Source organism: Podarcis cretensis (assembly GCF_951804945.1).
Source record: "Podarcis cretensis genome assembly, chromosome: 1".
Lineage (NCBI taxonomy): Eukaryota > Metazoa > Chordata > Lepidosauria > Squamata > Lacertidae > Podarcis > Podarcis cretensis.
Window position 1 is genome coordinate 121,341,883 of NC_137170.1, and position 19,927 is coordinate 121,361,809.

A 19,927-nucleotide genomic window follows, 5' to 3' on the forward strand; every position below is an offset into this window, starting at 1 on the left:
TGGTTTATGTAGAAAGAGGTGGCCCTTGAGGTATCGGGGTCCTGAGTAGCATAATGTGTTATAGATCGAAACCAGGACTTTTAATTCAGTCTGGAAACTAATTAGTAGCTGGTGCAGTCAGGCCAGGATCAGTGTGCCCCGTCCTGGAGGCTAGGAGATTGTTATCTGATGTAAGGTTTTATCAGAAAGCCTAAAGGGTTTTACCGCTTAGCCCACAGGATAGCATCTATTACTATAGACTTATTATACTTCTACGGACTTTCAAAGATTGACAGACGTGTGTTCACTTGATTTCAAATATATTAGAGAATTTACAAGTGTACACATTTTGTTTTTGTTGTACTAAATTGTGTATATTATGCAATAAGAATTACAGTGCTATCTAGTATACTGGTCATCGTGTTGCTTGTGTTGTTTGTTGTGTTAAGTTTGCAACACAGGGGTTTCTTGTTCTGTACCGGTGAGCAACCTGGCTGTGTATACAGTGGTACCTCGGGTTAAGAACTTACTTCATTCTCGAGGTCCGTTCTTAACCTGAAACTGTTCTTAACCTGAGGTACCACTTTAGCTAATGGGGCCTCCTGCTGCTGCGCTGCTGCCAGAGCACGATTTCTGTTCTCATCCTGAAGCAAAGTTCTTAACCCGAGGTAATATTTCTGGGTTAGCAGAGTCTGTAACCTGAAGCGTTTGTAACCAGAAGCGTATGTAACCCGAGGTACCACTGTACCGTACTTTTCCTTGTATAAGACTAGGCTTTTTTTACTCTAAAATAAGGTTAGAAATCGGGGGGGGGGGAAGGGGCTCTTATACACGGAAAAATACGGTATGCTTGATCTGTGATAATGCCTCTTGCTTGGAAGAAATTACATTGAAAATATTGCCCTACGTGTGTGTATTTTCTAGGAAAGTAAAATTGCTTCTAGCTGAGGGGCGGGTGGGAGCGAAATATTCAAATTTATACCTACACAGCTTGTTTTATAACTCTGGATTTTTCCAGTAGATATTCGGAAATCTTTGCTCCCATGACGGCTCCTGTTGGTGTAAACATCATTTCCAAGTATTTCCCAAAACGGCTGGAGTTGTCATTGATGGCAGTGCAGGCATTTCCAAAGGCTTCAACCAGGGGGTTCACCTGGAGAATCTTCTCCCGCAAAGCACGATTGCTAGCCTTCACAGATGGGAACAGGTTACAAGGGATTCCCCAGCTGAACAAAGTTTTCTTAAAACATGAAGATCTCTTTACCCCAAAGACGTATAATCATAGCTGTCAACTTACAGATTTGAAAATAAGGGACCAGCAGCCTCAAAAATAAGGGATCAGCAGGCAAAATAAGGGATTTTAGTCAACCAGCAGCTAAACGAAGCCTCAAGCGGTGTTTCCCACAGCGCAGCAACCCGGCAAAGGGGATGCAGCAAGGAAAACCACCGTCACCTCTCCGCTGGGAAGCGCTGAGCAAAGGCGAGTCCCCAGGCAACGCTGCTGATTTGATCGGCACAAAGCATGCAAGCTCCACCCCCCCAGTCGTTCTTAGACTCCTTATTGGGTGAGCAACGCAGCCAAGCAACACAGTTGGAGCCTCCCTCCTCCCTGGCTGGCAGGGAGGGAGGGAGAGGAGCTGCTTCCTTTCAAACCCGGGAAATTTAAGGGACATCATCAATAAGGGACAGCAGCGGGACATTTGGCTGGGACAAGGGACTTTCCCGCCAAATAAGGGGCAGTTGACAGCTATGCCAGGTTTTGTATGACATTGCCAATAATCCTTAAGATGCACCCCTCAAGTCACCTGTGTTGTTGCAACCCTATCAAATCTTGCTTTTCCCGGCCAGACCACTACCACACCTACTTTTGCAATCAGGCAGGATCTATAAGCGGAACTGCATGAAAGGAACGGTTGCATCTAATGCTAAACTGTGGCTAAGCATTATGAGATCAAATCTAATAGAGCACCAGGGTCACACACTTCCCTCCTGCTCCCCCCAGCACAGCGGTGTGGAGGACTTCTGAATCTTTCGCTCCCGTTTTTGACTAAGCGCTTTGCAGCTTAGTGTGACATCAAAGCCCAGGCAAACTGCAGTTAATGTTAACAATGAGTGACTAAAACAAGCCGACTTCAAACTGTGGCCAATTGAAAACAGAAGCAGACATTTCCAACCGTCTCCTTGCAGCCATGCTGGAGGAGAAGATGGGAAGGGGAGCATGATTTTAGCGCTGTGGACAAACGCAGGCAGCACTTTGCACTGCTGACAGACCTTCATGCTACCATGGCAGTCAATAGATACCTTTCCCAAGAAGGTCAAATGCTGCACAATGAGATGGGCACTTTCGGTCTTCCCAGCACCGCTCTCTCCGCTGATGATAATGCACTGACACACAAAACAGAGGTAAATATGCATCGCTTACCGCTCCAGTGGTTAACCTCCCCAGACATGCACCTTAACAGACCATTAAGAGCAGAGCATCTTCAATTTGGCTGCCTTTGCAGAGGTCAACCAATAATGCTCAACTTGATTTTAAAATATTGCATAATAATAATAATAATTTATTTATACCCCGTCCATCTGGCTGGCTTCCAACAAAATATTAAAATACAATGGTCTGTCAAACACTAAAAGCTTCCCTAAACAGGGCTGCCTTCAGATGTCTTCTAAAAGTCTGGTAGTTGTTTTTCTCTTTGACATCTGGTGGGAGGGCGTTCCACAGGGCGGGTGCCACTACCGAGAAGGCCCTCTGCCTGGTTCCCTGTAACCTCACTTATCACAGTGAGGGAACTGCCGGAAGGCCCTCGGCGCTGGACCTCAGTGTCCAGGCAGAGCGATGGGGGTGGAGACGCCCCTTCAGGTATACAGGACCTCTCTTGCTTCTTGCACAATGATAGGCATTGGGTTAAATAACAATAAAATCGGTGGGAAAAGCCAAAAGTATAGTCAGTTTAAAAGCACATATGATACCAAATGCACCTGCCACTACGTAATGCTACAACGTCATGTTATAGCATGATATTCCTCAACCATGAAGAATGTTGTTAATTAGTGTGATTAATGTGTGAAATATCAGGACTGGGAACATTTCAAGATGAACAATCATCATCTCTTGACCTGAACAGTCCTTCTGTCTTTGAATCTAACCTAGTATCCACCAAAGGTTTGGCACTACATCATCCATGACCATTGGCCTTGCTGGCCAGAGCTGTTGGGATTTATAGTCCAAAACACCTGGAAGAAACCAGGTTGGGGTATAGAGAAGCCCCTTTACATTACCTGCAAAAAACAATTACATTACCTGCAAAAAAAAATTACCTGCAAAAAAACAGAACCTTTCAGGTACTGGGTCTGGTCATTCCAGGTCAAGAGCTGGCACGCAAGTGAGCCAAGCAAACATAGAACTGTGAAGCTGGAATGGACCACATGAGATACTGTTGTTGGTCATCTCATTCAAATTGATAAAGATGGATGTGCCAAGTCAACAAGGCTAGGATCAGACTGCCCTGAAATCAACCTTTGTCAGATAGCTGCTATGGACTACCATATTTATACAGCTTGTTCCCTTTGCTGCAACTTGAGCTAGGTAGGGTTGAGTCATGGAAGTCAAGCTTCCATGAGATACATGAAAGTTTAAGGATCAAACCATTAAGTGCAGCTAGGGGGTGCATGTTGAATCTTGACAGGAATGCTGTTCTACAGAGCAGGGGCAGCCACACTGAAGACCCTGTTCCAAATTACAAGGGTGGTGGTCAGATCTCTTTGGAACTTGCAGGAGAAGTTTTCCGGCAAACATTGGTGTGACCTACTTAGGTAAGTAAGAAAGAAAGCAGTCTCTCAAAATTTGGACTTTTTGAAAGACATCCTGGGAATCCATTGAAGGGTACAGTATAAACCAAATATATATTTAAGTTTCGTTTGTTTGTTTTGAATTTATATACTGCCCTATACCAGGAGGTCTCAGGGCAGTTCACAGAAAAGATCCCAATATATAAAATTAGAATAAAAGAATAACCCAATAATAGCCGCACAAAAAGAGCCACATTTTAAAAGGGTATAGGATGTCAATCAGGTCAACCAAAGGCCTGGTTAAAAATGAAAATTTTTGCCTGGCGCCTAAAGTTGTATAATGAAGGCGCCAGGCGAACTTCTCTGGGGAGAGCATTCCACAGATGGGGAGCCACTGCAGAGAAGGCCCCGTTCTCGTTTTGCCACCCTCCGGACCTCTGTAGGAGGAGGCACATGAAGAAGGACCTCAGAAGATGATCTCAGGCTCCAGGTAGGTTCATATGGAAAGAGGCAGTCCTTGAGGTATCGCAGTCCTGAGCCGTTTAAGGCTTTATAGCTTAAAACCAGCACTTTGAACTGGGTATTAGGGTGGTGGAAGGAGGGAGACAAATGGCTGGTTGTTGTTTCTGGCAGCAGCCATACATTTGCTGTAGTATCTCACATGGTTCTCCTGGAGCATCTCAGAAGAACATATATCCCCATTCTTTGGCTGTGCTGCTTTTGAAAAAGTTGGTCCTCCTAAATGATCACTGTCAGGAAACTGCCATCGGAGCCAACGGTGGTGGTGAGGCTCCCTAATGATGCTGGAGAGGGAACCAGCAAAGAGATAGAGGAAGCTTCCTCTGGGGAAGGAAATAGACGTGACGCCAGGGAGAAAGGGGAGTCTGAGGGAGCTGCGGAGAGAAGGCTCCAGGACTCTTCCAGTGAAGCCAGTGGGGAGAGCACGGGACCTCCTCTGGGGACGCCCACTCTGCGCAGAAAGCTTTCGCGCAGAGAAGGCAGGCGTCGATTGGGTGTGAAAGAACTTCTATGTTGGAAGAAATTCAGGAAACGCCCACTGACGGATTCTTCCAGTGATTGAGACAGTCACGGTGTACTGACTGTCCAGCCTGGGGAAAGTTTTAACCAAACTACTCAGCTCGGAGCAGTTTGCGGCTTACGCACAAGCAGCCCCATACCCCATTACAATCACCATAACTAATGCATTCTGAAATCCTCACATGCTGTATATTTTAACTCTTTCTCCATTCTGGTTTAAAACTGGTTTCACCACTGTTTCTAAAGTGCCATATCCCTGTATTTATTTTCTGGGGGTTCTTTAAAATGCGTATCTAAAAATATTCCGACTCGGGATTATTGTACAATCCTGCGGCAAACCATGCCAAGGAGAAAACTGACAAATTAAAAGCGCTGCCTTTTGTTAGAGCTAGCAGCCATCTCTGCGTGCCATAGTTCATGTGAAAAAGTCTTGCAAGATTGCAATCTTTGGGATATAAAGACTCCTGTTTCTGCAGCACTCGACTGCATTTTCATTAAAATCATTGCCATATAATTGGATTTGTGTCCTCATTACAGTTATATTAGAAGTATCCCTATTGTGTTTTTACCATGAAAATGAGTGATCACAGAGTTAATGACTCTTACTTTCTTTGACTTATAGCCACAAGAGTCTGGTACTTCCTAGTCTTCTCCCAAAGTCCACCAACGCACATCTGACCTAAAGGGAGGCATAAATTGCTCTCTTGGCAGCATGCAAATTAATTATTACATGCCCTGGTGATTGAAACCCTGAGTCAGATTAGAAGCCTGCCTACAACACAGACTTAAACTAGGGAAATTAATTAGTCGTTCCCTTTCCTGAAAGAACTCAGGGAACTATAGTTCTTTTCATCCACCCTAGTCTACCTGTCTGACCCAGGTCTGCATCAATACACCTTTAAGTGTTCTAAATTGTTTTTAACAAGCTGTGTCATAGGTGGGGGCATTCACTAGTGCACTGCAGGTGCAGCAGCAGATAGCTTCTTGCCCCAATACAAGGAGCATTAAACATAATCCCATGAGTTGCTGTGTATGAATAATCTGACCCACAAAATGTTACCTGTGGGAATAATGAAGCTGAATTTAAAATCTCTTGATTTTGACTCCAGATTTGCCCCCAACTGCAGCCTCTAGGATACACGTTTTCAATTTTGTATTTGTTCAGATTCAAAATCATAGGTATACACTTCAAAGCCATGATGTTTGGAGTAGTGCTGGGATCTTCAAGGTTCTATTTTAGCTGTGTGAAACTTCAGAAAGCTCCACACAGAAAGTTTGACGTGAACTAAAAATTCAACATGCTCTTGCATTGTGTAGACCAAGGGTTCCCAAACTGTGGTCCACGAGCTTTGTTCAGGTGGTCTGCAGTGTCTGTGAAGAAGACTTACCATCCGAATACAATAAAATACAATATAAAGAATAAAAGAAGCAATAAAATACAATTAAAAATCACACAGAATCAGGCACAGTATATTGCAATTGCTACAGCAGGTGGGGGTAAAAGAATTAAGACCCTCAGCAATTTTCAAGCGGTCTGCGGGAGAAAGCAGGTGGGAACCACTGGTATAGACAACAGCATTTTAAAAATATTTATGCATTTAAAACATTTTCCTACCTGGTCCTTGTTGAAAGTTATCATGCCTTGATAAGCGGCGTCTGCAGAGGCAAATATGTGGGGTGGGTTTGAGGAGCGCTTCACGCCATGGTAAAGCTTGGAGAACTAAACGGAAAAAAAGAGGTGTCAAAGCACAACATGTGTGCCATTTAATAAGAAGCCCCACCCACCAGTTAAAAAAATAAATGAACAGAAACTTCCCGCCCAACTCCCATGTGCTGCTTGCATTTTTCAATGTGATCGCCGAGTCTGCTATATAAAGCTCAGATTATTTGTCCATCTGGCCTAGTCAGGTGCCCCATCACCTGATTCTTTTTAAGTGGAGAAACCAGAGAATGAAACTTCTGCATGCAACTCATGTGCTGTTCTACTGAGCTACAGTGTCTCAGTTTTAACATGACTCCCAACACTTCACAGTATAATGAAACAAAGGGCCTGAGGGCAAACAGATTACAGTCGTACCTTGGTTCTTGAATGGAATCCGTTCCGAAAGTCTGGTCGACTTCCAAAAATGTTCAAAAACCAAGGCGCGGCTTCTGATTGGCTGCAGCGCACAGAAACGGCGTTTACCTTCCCGCTGGAGTGGTACCTATTTATCTACTTGCACTTTGATGTGCTTTTGAACTGCTAGGTTGGCAGGAGCAGGGACCGAGCAACGGGAGCTCACCCTGTCGTGGGGATTCAAACCGCTGACCTTCTGATCGGCAAGTCCTAGGCTCTGTGGTTTAACCCACAGCGCCACCTGCGTCCCTAGCCAAAAGTAGTAGTGGAAGCAAATTCTGCTTGTGCAAGAATCCCTCCTGCCCAGATCCCTCCTGTCCATTGCAGTCTCCCATGTCTCCACACCCTGTCCCTTCAAACTGCTCTTGAGAAGTGAGGGACCATCTGGAAAGAGAATGGGACAAGGCACAGATGGGTGCAGTAGGGGAGAGGGGTGTGCCTTGCCTTCCAAGAGCAGTTCTTTCCAGCAGCACAAAGCTACCATCCCGGATACATTCCCAAGATTCTCTTACCTGTGGCGAATATATGCTGAGATTCTGGAAGGGGTTTAAGGCTATTAAGATATCTCCAACGTAAGTATAAATTTGTAAGTCTGCATAGCGCTTCTGCAACTGATGAATAATTGTCTCCTGAAAGCATTGCAAGTTTTACAGTTAAGCAGTATTTTGCAGACAGGAAACTCACGGTAAGTACATCAACTGCAAGAAGCAATAAGCGAAAATCTCAAATGTTATTTGTCACTTATGTCAAATATTGACTTTGCCGTATCCAACCATTTTTTCCAAGGCTCATATCTCTCTCCGAGATAAATCTATAACGGTAGGCCACATTAAAAGCAATAAACCTATCTATTACATTTCAATCATTGTTTGGGTCAGAGAAATAAACTGTACCACACCAGGAATGGAAAGAGACAACAAAAATATATTTACCGTAACTTCCTGATTTATTTATTTAAAAAATCTACACAATAACATAACATTCAGCTGAATTTCTTGCTATAAGCACAAAATGTACAATGATTTTGCTTACAATTGAGGCATTTTACCTAAGGCTCAAAGTGAAGCCCTTTTACGTGCAATTAATTTCAATTGCCCACTGAAATCAATTGCCACATAAAATGCACTTAGCGCTGGCACGGCTGAGTCCCTGTTTTCTTCTCAACTAAAATAATAAAAATAGTAAAACTAGACAGAGCTAACAAATCTAATTTTCTACCTTTATGCATGTGTGCCAGTTTTTATTAGCTGTAGGACCCTGACCACACTTTGATAAAAGGATCACAAACTATGAAAATAAAGTCAGCCCATAAAGTTTTATTGTGTCAAAGCAAACGAATACTTCCCTGATATGAAAATACAGGTTCACGTTCCACATACAGTGGAACCTTGGTTTTTGAACATAATCCATTCCAGAAGACCGTTTGACTTCTGCAACATTTGAAAACCGAGGCACAAAGGGCTGCCAGCAAATTCAGTTGAGAATACTGAAAAACACACCGTTCGACTTCTGAGACGCGTTTGAGAACGGAAGCATTTACTTCCAGGTTTTCGGCATTCGGATTCCGAAACATTCGTTTACAGAAACATTCAAGAACCAAAGTTCCACTGTATATACTGACAGCACCTAGCCCTACTTTTGTTACATGTGTGTGAGGTGGGGCTGTGTGGGTTTTGAATCACTGCCTGGGTGCAGTGGGGAGCAGGATAGAGACCAACAAACTGAAGCTGAACGCTGGCAAGACTTAGGCCCCTTACATGGGTGGGACCATGGTCTGGGAATTAGGCATTTTGTCTAATTTTGGAAGGGGTTGCACCGCCTCTCAAAAAGCAGGTACAGTGGTACCTCGGGTTAAGAACTTAATTCGTTCTGGAGGTCTGTTCTTAACCTGAAACTGTTCTTAACCCAAGGTACCACTTTAGCTAATGGGGCCTCCTGCTGCCGCCGCATGATTCCTGTTCTCATCCTGAGGCAAAGTTCTTAGCCTGAGGCACTATTTCTGGGTTAGCGGAGTCTGTAACCTGAAGCGTATGTAACCTGAAGCGTATGTAACCCGAGGTACCACTGTACACAGTCTGGCAGTCTTCTGGATCCATCATTTCCACTGGGGACCCATGTGCAAGGGCAGATTATCCCTGGTGTAACAGGAGCAATTGCGCCAAGGCACACACCTACACGGGGCCCCAGAGATTTATTTATTCAACAGCAAGTCTCTAGTGCTTCTGGAAGGCAGGTTAGGAATCAAAATGTGCAACCTGACCAGGATTTTTATCTGGGGGCAAGAGGCAGCAATGGAGTGGTGCATAGGAGCCAATTCCTAAGGGCCAAAGTGACCTCAACCTCGACCAATAGCGTATTTGAGAAGCTCCCACCCCCCAGTTGATGAGCACTGCCATTCAAATGGTGTGCATGCATCATGTCATGTGATCAAATATGTGGGGCGGGGCTTATCTGCCCCACCTATTTTATTCAACTTGGCACCCCTGGTAGTAGGGGAAGAAAGAAAGAAAGAAAGAAAGAAAGAAAGAAAGAAAGAAAGAAAGAAAGAAAGAAAGAAAGAAAGAAAGAAAGATCTATCCATACATATGTGGAATGTGGGTGACACTGTAGTCTAAACCACTGAGCCTCTTGGGCTTGCCAATCGGAAGGTCAGCGGTTCGAATCCCCGCAATGGGGTGAGCTCCCATTGCTCTGTCCCAGCTCCTGCCAACCTAGCAGTTTGAAAGCATGTCAGAGTAGATAAATAGGTACCGCTGCAGCGGAAAGGTAAACGGCGTTTCTGTGCACTCTGGTTTCCTTTACTGTGTTCCTTTGCGCCAGAAGCGGTTTAGTCATGCTGGCTACATGACCCAGAAATCTGTCTGTGGACAAACACTGGCTCCCTCAGCCTGAAAGCGAGATGAATGCCGCAACTCCATAGTCGCCTTTGACTGGATTTAACCATCCAGGGGTCACTTACCATACATACATACATACATACATACATACATACATACATACATAAAAAGGTAAAGGGACCCCTGACCATTAGGTCCAGTCATGGCCGACTCTGGGGTTGCGGCGCTCATCTCGCTTTACTGAGTCATGTGGCCAGCATGACTAAGCCATTTCTGGCAAACCAGAGCAGCACACGGAAATGCCGTTTACCTTCCCGCCAGAGCAGTACCTATTTATCTACTTGCACTTTGACGTAGGTAGGTAGGCAGGAGCAGGGACTGAGCAACGGGAGTTCACCCCGTCGCGGGGATTCGAACCGCAAACCTTCTGATCGGCAAGTCCTAGGCTCTGTGGTTTAACACACAGCGCCACCCACGTCCCACCATCACCAGTTTGCTTGCATGTATGTACCATATATACATACATACATACATACATACAAGCAAACTGGTGATTGCTTGCTTCATTGTGTTCCGCTGCTTTGGGCAAGACGAATGTGCACATAAAGAAGATCTAGCTAAGCTCTTCCCTGCTGCCTGTTTATGCTACACTGCCCCAGCGCCCCACCTTGTGGTCTTCCATGGAAAGGGTTGATCAGGTCTACAACATGCTTAGCAGTGCTGTAGCTCAAGCACTCCTTGGCCATTTCGCTTGGGCCCAACAAATCACACAGTTCAAAGCCAGTTAGTGGGTTCCGTCTATCACACTCCAGCATCACCAAGAAACACCACCAGCACTGGGTCTATGCAAACAAAAGCCAGCTCCTTTTACAACAGCTTTTGCTCAGTTTTATGAGACAAAGTAAACAGGCTCAAAGAGATGGATATGGGCAACAGGAAGTTGGAATATTTCAGGGCAGAGAAAGATGGAAGAAAATGGATCATTCAAGGAGTGGTGGTTAGATCTCTCTGCCTCTTTCCCTGTCCGATAAATTGCCATGCATTTGTAAGCGTGAAAGATCACTGGAGCTACAAGAACCAAGTTTATGTAAGGGGAAAGAGATGTGCATGGTTTGACTAAAGTCGCTATGTTTATAACAGTGATATACTTTTAATGCATAAGCCCCAATGGAAAAGTAGTTCTGAAATATACACCCCCTCTAATCTTGATGTTTGGAGCTGAGCTTCTCATTGCAGCAAGCACAAATAATAATGTAACCTACTGCCATCCATCATCTGCTTCTCCTGTGTAACAGAACAATCTAAATGCTCAGAATATAAATTAACCCCTGATAGGAGATCATAATCATATGACACAGTTTTCTCATTATGTCAGGACTATGAACAATTAACTTGGTGACATGGCGATATTGTAAGAAATATGAATAATGCCTGGAAGGCAAGAGCAAGCGGTAAGACCCAGTACTGAGAATTCATTAACTTGTCATACCTTACCTCATCCAGGACTTCAAGGTTTACCAGATCATCATCTGGAGAGTATTTGTCAGACGCATCAACACGATATGGTCTTCGAGTGTGTATTCGCTCATGCCTGTAAACAAGAGTATCTGTGTGAAATCTCTGTTCCCGTGTAGGTATTTGGCCATAGGCAATGATCATTGAGCATGTGATTGGCCTAACCCATGGGTTGGCAAACTAAGGCCCGGGGGCCGGATCCAGCCCAATCACCTTCTAAATCCGGTCCGCAGACGGTCCGGGAATCAGCGTGTTTTTACATGAGTAGAATGTGTCCTTTTATTTTAAATGCATCTCTGGGTTATTTGTGGGTCATAGGAATTCATTTCCCCGCCCCCCTTCAAAACATAGTCCAGCCCCCCACAAGGTCTGAGGGACAGTGGACCGGCCCCCTGCTGAAAAATTTGCTGACCCCTGGAGACATACCTGCACTACAGACAGGGCCGATTTTAGGTTTGATGAGGCCCTAAGCTACTGAAGGTAATGGGGCCCTTTATATGTCCAGCTGTCCTTTGTCAACAACAAATTGTCACTGCTTTTTGTGTTGAATATATGTTGTTGTTGTTGTTGTTGTTGTTGTTGTTGTTGTTGTTTTGTCATTTAGTCATGTCCGACTCTTCGTGACTCCATGGACCAGAGCACGCCAGGCACTCCTGTCTTCCACTGCTTCCCGAGTTTGGTCAAACTCATGTTGGTAGCTTCGAGAACACTGTCCAACCATCTCGTCCTCTGTCATCCCCTTCTCCTTGTGCCCTCCATCTTTCCCAACATCAGGGTCTTTTCCAGGGAGTCTTCTCTTCTCATGAGGTGGCCAAAGTATTGGAGCCTCAGCTTCACGATCTGTCCTTCCAGTGAGCACTCAGGGCTGATTTCCTTAAGAATGGAGAGGTCTGGTCTTCTTGCAGTCCATGGGACTCTCAAGAGTCTCCTCCAGCACCATAATTCAAAATATGCTATATGGTAATTTATGGACCTAAAAGGTCCATACACAACATAAAACACTGTTGCTATATGTAGGTTCTATTTTATTTGTTTTTTTATCTTATATTTTGGAAATGTACATCTAGGGTATTTTTCCCCTTTAAATTGTTTTGGGGGGCTCAAGAGAGTGGGCCCTAAGCTACAGCTTGTTTAGCTTATACGTAAATCCAGCACTGACTACAGACCTGAAGATGCTTAAAAGCCATTCCCTCTCCTCATGGGGTGCTAGTAACTGAAGTTCTGTGAGGGAAACAACTGGTCTCTCCCCTACAGATGATATATAGCACTCATCAATCTACTGTTACTAGGATCTTTTGGAAGAAAATAAAACAACTAGATTGGTACAAATATACATTTGTAGTGCAAATACACAAAAATACACGTTATACAAGAAAAAGGTTTATAAAAATCAATGGATCTACTGGGAACAACTGCACAAAACACACACACACGTTTTACCCAAGCAAATCAAACGACAATTCTTAAAAAGGAATAGTTAAGATATGAAAATATAGACTGCATACATTATCCATTGTATGATAGTAAGTTCCTGTGCACAACATGTTTACTAACAAGTGTCCTTGCATCCCAATAATTCATTCTAGAGTTCACCATATGTCTTTGGTGTCCTTGCTGCTGTCACTGGGACACTCATTCCTTCTTAATAGCATGCATTAAATCTTTAAATCGTTAAGGTGTGACCACCTGATAGATTATCCAAACGTTTGCAGTCTCCGTAAAATGAAATAAAATGAGATAAGGATATGTTGCAGCAGTCCAACCTGAATCCAGGAGATAAAATGGGCAAGAAGGTTGTGATCCTATGCATTCATCCTAGACAGAAAAGTCCCATTTAACTTAAGTGGGGCTTAGAATCATAGAATTGTAGAGCTGGAAGGGCCCACGAGGATCATCTAGTCCAACCCCCTGCATTGCAGGAATCTTTTTGCCCGGTGTGGGTGACTTGTCATCGTTCTACATATTGTGCAAATGAGATTGTAGAATTGTGGGCCATGCCGCTCTAGACAGCCGGTGTAATGCCATATTTTTAATGCCTGTGCCAACGTAAAAATATTATCTGCATATTGTAAGACCACACGCCAGGGAGAAGTCTATTCTAAAACTTTACCACTGATATGCTACATGCAAGAAAAATGTTACATGGAGGACTACTCACACGTTTCACTCCCACTTTGCAATCTGAAGTGGTGCAGCCCCAAATTTTGCCGCTTAAGTCTACTTGCCATGTAACTCTATGCAAGAATGGCTAATGCTGTCAATAAAACACTCCCAACACTACACTATGTAGCAGCAAGTCTTTCAATAGAGAACCAAGTATAAAATTCTAATTTTTTTCCCCCAGTCATTCCATCTTGGTGTAAGTTAGTTCCACTTCCGCATACACTCTTGAAGTCACTTCTAGCTAGTCACATTCCTTCTCCCTCATACATGCATTGTGCAATCTGAATGTGACCATGACCAGGGCTATAGTCAAAAATCAAGAGTATTTACCCTGTTACCTCTAAGTCTGCCAAAGCGTCGTCTTGCATGGCCCTAGAACTTGTCCAAGATGACATTTCTGAACCACAACTGCTAGGACATGCTAAATTCCAAGAGCGTTCAGCCAGCTTCTCCTTGCAGCTTAAATTATCACCTCTGAGTTACAGAATTAGAAGCAGAGACATACTGCCCCATAACCCCCATATAATCTGATTACATGGGAGGAATCTTTGGAAATGCCAACAAATACCTTTTGCTTTTAAACAGGATGTCCTAATTTATCAAACTGTAAGGCCAGAATTTTTTTTAACAGTATTGGTAGTACAGTATGGTACAACACAGTGTACCTGCTGTACATGCAAAAGCCCGAGGGGCTTAATTCCAGCGTCCAATATAACCAAAGCGTAGAATGCAGTGCACCCACTGAGATACAACAGCATCCTGCTGGGTACCATTTAGAATTGATCCTTAATGACACGCTGACAGATTGCTCCTGTGTACGACTTCCTGTACAGAAGGCAGTAGCAATCTGATAAGGCTGGGGTAATAGCATGCAAACCAAACAGAACAATGGTAAGTCCTTTCAGGGCATTGAAAGATATGCAATGTAATGCATAGACAATATACTGGCCTCATTTCCAAACAGAAAAGACACTCTGCTTTTTATAGTTGGGTTGGGGTGTGTGTGTGTGTGTGTGTGTGTGTACAGTGGTACCTCTGGTTACGTACTTAATTCGTTCCGGAGGTCCGTTCTTAACCTGAAACTGTTCTTAACCTGAAGCACCACCTTAGCTAATGTGGCCTCCCGCTGCCACCGCCGCGCGATTTCTGTTCTCATCCTGAAGCAAAGTTCTTCACCCGAGGTACTATTTCTGGGTTAGCGGAGTCTGTAACCTGAAGCGTATGTAACCTGAAGCATATGTAACCTGAGGTACCACTGTTTGTGTGTGTATATACATGCATACAGCGAATGACTTTAAAAATTGCACAAAGCAACAACAACTCAAAATAGTAACAAATGCCATGAGTAATTCAATAGAAAAATGAATGTTTTTTCTCTCTCTATTGAATTACTCATGAATGTATTGGGACAGAGTGATTTTTGCAGCTGTTGTTAAATCTGCAAAACAACGAGGCACGGGAAGGAGCAACAAAGAAATTTCTGAAACAACGGTGGGATATCAGCTCCGCCCAAGGCATGATGGAGAGCAGCAACAGCTGGGAAAGTATAGACATAACATTTTACAAGGACAGGTAAAAACACCACGGAGAGAATAATTGCCACACACAGGAAGAACAAGGATATAGTTTTGAGTGCCTCACTTGTAGTTCTATAAATCATTTAATGTATCAACACGAATGGAAGTTACTAATATTGCAGTTGTTGTATAAGGGATTATTATTTTGACCAGAATGTAATTGAAATTAATAAGATTTGGAACGCAGAAATAAAGCACATATGACTCTAAACAACTCCACATACATGTGTTGTCCAAATTGCATTTCACAATTTCCCCTTCATCTCCTACACCATGAGCAACTGTATGGCATCCATGCTTTATTGATCAGAAATTGCAAGTTGCCTTTCAACAAGGAGTGAAAGGGGAAAGAGTGGTTTTTTGCATTAATGGTTCTGAGTTTCTGTTTCACTCATAGTCGAGGTTTATTTCTGACCACCAAAGTGCCTATTAGCATCCCATTTGTTTCAACGGGCACATTTGAAGCATGATTACGTGCATAAAAGGTGTCAGGGAGATTTAAACAACAACAACACACAATCAATTAGAAACATTTAAAAGCTTTTTGTTGGTGGACCCTAAACCTCCCTCAGATACACTATGAAAAGCAAAGCAACAAGATAAGAAGCTTAGCTAATTGGCATAATGCAACTACTTACTGGTGAGCACAATTTTTAAAAAGATATAAATTCATGGCCAATATCTTTAAATAAACCCAGGCATTGTGTGTTCTCATCGATGTTGAACATTTACCAATCTGCAGGTTCTCGGCTGTGCGCAGGTCAGTGTAATGTGCTTAGGTTCAATGCAAAAAAATTTAAAAACTGAACTTGAGGTGGCAATAGAGCACTTGGAAGGAATTGCACTTTTGAGCCACATGGTCAGACACAGATGCTAGGTTTTTCTGTACGAAGGCCAGCCTGAGGTAAGAGGCTAGGTGTCAGGGACTGGACTGAAGAGGAGGAGGAGTGGTGGGGGTCTGCTCCCTTCTTTTCATCATCATCATCATCATCATCATCATCATCATCATCATTTTTTAATTTGTATACCGTCTTTCTATCTTACAATACTCAAGGTGGTTTACAACCTGAAGAAGCGTCTCCACCCCCATCATTCTGCCCGGACGCTGAGGTCCAGCGCTGAGGGCTTTCTGGCAGTTCCCTCATTGCGAGAAGCAAAGCTACAGGGAACCAGGCAGAGGGCCTTTTCGGTAGTGGCACCCGCCCTGTGGAATGCCCTCCCATCAGATGTCAAAGAGATAAACAACTACCTGACATTCAGAAGACATCTTAAGGCAGCCCAGTTCAGGGAAGTTTTTAATGTGTGACATCTTAGTGTATTTTTTGTCTTTGTGGAAGCTGCCCAAAGTGGCTGGGGAAACCCAGCCAGATGGGCGGGGTACAAATAATACATTATTATTATTATTATTATTATTATTATTATTATTATTATTATTCTGAAACAAAAAATGTACATCTTATAACAATCTAATGCAATACAAAAATGTGATAATAAAACTTTAAAACAGGCAACCTACATCAAAAAAGTAACATTCAACAATCATTAGAATAGTATAAAATAACAATAACATGTAAAAGTTGAACAGAATCCACTCAGCAGTTACAATAAATAATTTCTAAACTAGTAATCAGTAAAACAGCGGCAAGCCACAGTACATAAAATAATGCAATACAAATTGAGAAGCAGAGACTAGAGGGTGGGGCAAGGCAGGTCGAAGGAGGCCTTGCCTGATGGAGTCTCCCCCCTCACAGTTCTTCCTTCAGGACCAGCTTCCTAATGAGGAGTCCCGGGGCCAGGGGGTGGGGCAAGGCAGGTGGGGTAGCATCCAGAGAGGAGGAAGGCAGCCTTGATTAACAGCAGGGCTTGGAGGAAGGTAACAGCTCAGAGATAGATGAACATAGAGTTATGCAGTGTTAGGAGAAGGGGGAGGGGAGACAGAGCAGCTAGCTGACATGTCTTATGGACAGTACAGTGGTGCCTCGCAAGACGAAATGAATTCGTTCCGTGAGTTTTTTCGTCTTGCGATTTTTTCATCTTGCGAAGCACGGACTTTGGAAAAGCTTCAAAAATCACCCAAGTCTTCAAAAACCTCAAAAAAGGCTACCACACCGCGTGCTATGAGTTGCTCCTCGAAGTGAGTGCACGGTTTTAAGAAAAAGGAAACAAACTTGCAAGACAAAGGAAACAAACTTGCAAGACGTTTTCGTCTTGCGAAGCAAGCCCGCAGGGAGATCCGTCTTGCGAAGCAGCTCAAAAAACGAAAAACTCTTTCGTTTTGCGAGTTTTTCGTCTTACGAGGCATTCGTCTTGCGAGGTACCACTGTATAACCGACCCCCCCCCCCTTCTCCCAAAACATGGCGTTCATTAAGGGTGCAAGAACAAAGAGTGTAGAGACAATTGTCCATGAATGGATGCCGTAGAAGCAGGTGTTGTTGCTAGAGGGGAAGTGTGGTGATCACACAGGGTCCCCGGACATTTGACGGTCTATTGATCCCTGTGCCATCACTATGATCACTTCCCTGCTGCCACCAACCCGTTTCTCTCGGGTACACACCGAGTCCAGACAGTTGTTAACATTAAAACAAACAATCAAATTTATTTTATAAGCATGAACAAGTTTATGGTTTCAGATAATTTTTCATGTCCGTTTCTTATCCTTAGTTTCTATACCGGCCTATACCTTCCTAATAATTTCTAACTGATTATCCCATCTGACTCCTCCTAACAGTTCCTCTCACTCTCTCATATCAAAACTAGACCAGCCCACAGACTTATCCTCCCTCTTCCTTCTCTAACTCCCAACTGACTTCCACACAACTCCAACTCTATCTCCTCCCCTTGGGTTCCCACTGGCCAATCACTTCACACTCATTTAACCCTTTCCTTATGACCCACCTAGGAGGGCAAACGCCACAGGAAGGGGCAGGAGCTCAGTGCAAGCAACTCCATTATGGAGGAATGACCGGAATCCTTTGTCTTTACTATGATGACTGAATAAATCATATGTAAGAATCAATCATCTCGTTTCCTCCCTGCCTCTTGGTGCTATGGTGGGGGGGGGGGGAGAGGATTCCTCAAGCCTGACACTAGAGCTAGTTGGTCGCAGGAGAGACTATTTCAACAGCCAACAGGACTCTTTGCTCATAGAAGTAGGCAGCTTGGTGGCATACTGACCTTCCCAGGTTAACTTCCCCCTGAGTCCTGAGTGTGAAAGGGAACACAGTAATAATATCTGACCCCTCCATCCCGCGCCAATTTCACCAGGTCCCTGCCACAGTTATTTTGGCAGGAAGCACAAGAACATAAATATGAGACCTGCTGGATCAGGCCAAAGATCCATCAAATCATAAAAAATAGCTCAACTGGTAAAGCATGAGACCCCTTAATCTCAGTTTCATGAGTTCAAGCCCCACATAGGGCAGATGATTCCTGCCTCACAGGGGGTTGGATTAGATGACCCTTGTGGCCCCTTCCATTTCTACCATTTTGTTTGCACAGTAGTCAACCAGGTGGTTATAGGAGGACTAAGCAGGACCTAAGCACAAGCGCACTCTGTTAGAATTCCTGCTTCATGATTGCAGTCATGGGATTTTTGTCTTTCACATGACGGTATATGTTTTGACTCCACAGAGTGGGAAGTGACGGAGACAGGATGTCTGTGTTACTGTGAAGTGGGACTATTGTCCTTTGTTTTTTCTCTCTTTGCTGTCTGATGCTAGAGAGAGAGGGATCCATGTTGCAGTGCTCCGTGTGTGTATATATGTAAATAAAGTAGATTAGCCAAAATGCTGAGCTGCTGAGGTCTGTCATGGGAGTTGCGAAGACTCTCTAAGTGTGCCGGTGTCGGTTGGCATCGGTCGCTGTGATGTTTGGGCTGAAGAAAGCTTTTGAAGCTCCCAAACGATTGACCAGGAGGGAGAGAACATGCCAGTCGGGCATGTGTCTCTGCCAGGGTCCTACTCGAGTGTAGGGCTGAACTCCTGACACACTCTCCCCACGGGTGATTGCCAGCAACTGGCATTCAGAAACATACTGAAGATCCTTCACATTCAATGTAGAAGATAAAACATAACCATCATAACTAGTAGCCAGTTTTATCCCACCATGCATAATTTTATACAACTCTATCTTGTCCCCCTCTTACTCCTGTTTCTCTAAACTAAAAATCTCCAAATTCGTAACGTGAGTAGGTCTTTTTTTTTTTTTAAAAAAAGTTTTTATTGTTAAAATAATTCAGCATTAATACACACATATTGCGAATATACAAACATATAAACATACATTTCATACAATCCTTAAAAATGTTCAAACATACCTACACTCAATCCCAGAGATAATTCCTTTTCCCATCACCATCCACCACCCCTCACCCCACCTTTGTGTGAGACTTCCAATCTACTCAATTGCAATTTCTTTCCACTTCTATTACTTTCTTTCACACACCTTTAACCTAATTTCATGCTTCTTTTTCTATTACACATTGTTATCCATCTTATTTAGTATTCCAGTATTTAAAACGGAACTTGTTTATTCTAATAGGAGTTCTGATTTTTCAATATAGTTTTGCAAGTATCTTTTAAACACCTTCCAGTCCCTGTCTATCTTCTCTTTTGAGATCCTTCCAATTTCTCTCATTGTTTTGGATATATTGTAGTACTCCAATAATTCGGCAAGCCACTCTCTATTCTTGTAGGTATAATACCACTTTTCCAATTTTTGGCAATCAATAGCCTTGCGGCTACTGTTGCGTATAAATATAATGTCTTCTCTTCTTCCTTTAGACTTCTTCCTGAGTAGGTCTTGTCCTCTTGATCATTTCAGTTTCCTGTCTCTGAACAGCTCTATTCTCCATAGATGAAATGTTCTCCCAAACTGGGAGGGGTGGCTAACACCCCAGAGGACAGGATCACAC

General features: G+C 43.6%; 1 protein-coding gene across 2 annotated transcripts in view; it reads right to left on the reverse strand.

The window, feature by feature from the left end:
* MYO3B (myosin IIIB) overlaps positions 1–19,927 on the reverse strand; it is a 294,124-nt gene that overhangs the window by 148,547 nt on the left and 125,650 nt on the right. Inside the window, exons 11-15 of one of the 2 annotated variants that reach the window (XM_079981556.1) lie at positions 11,254–11,350; positions 7,435–7,551; positions 6,422–6,526; positions 2,281–2,364; positions 966–1,168 (exon numbers count right to left, since the gene is read on the reverse strand). In XM_079981556.1, the coding sequence (XP_079837682.1) occupies positions 966–1,168; positions 2,281–2,364; positions 6,422–6,526; positions 7,435–7,551; positions 11,254–11,350 (606 nt within the window). Of the gene's footprint in view, positions 1–965; positions 1,169–2,280; positions 2,365–6,421; positions 6,527–7,434; positions 7,552–11,248; positions 11,351–19,927 lie in introns of those variants that run through there. The other variant, XM_079981555.1, reaches the window with a different exon arrangement.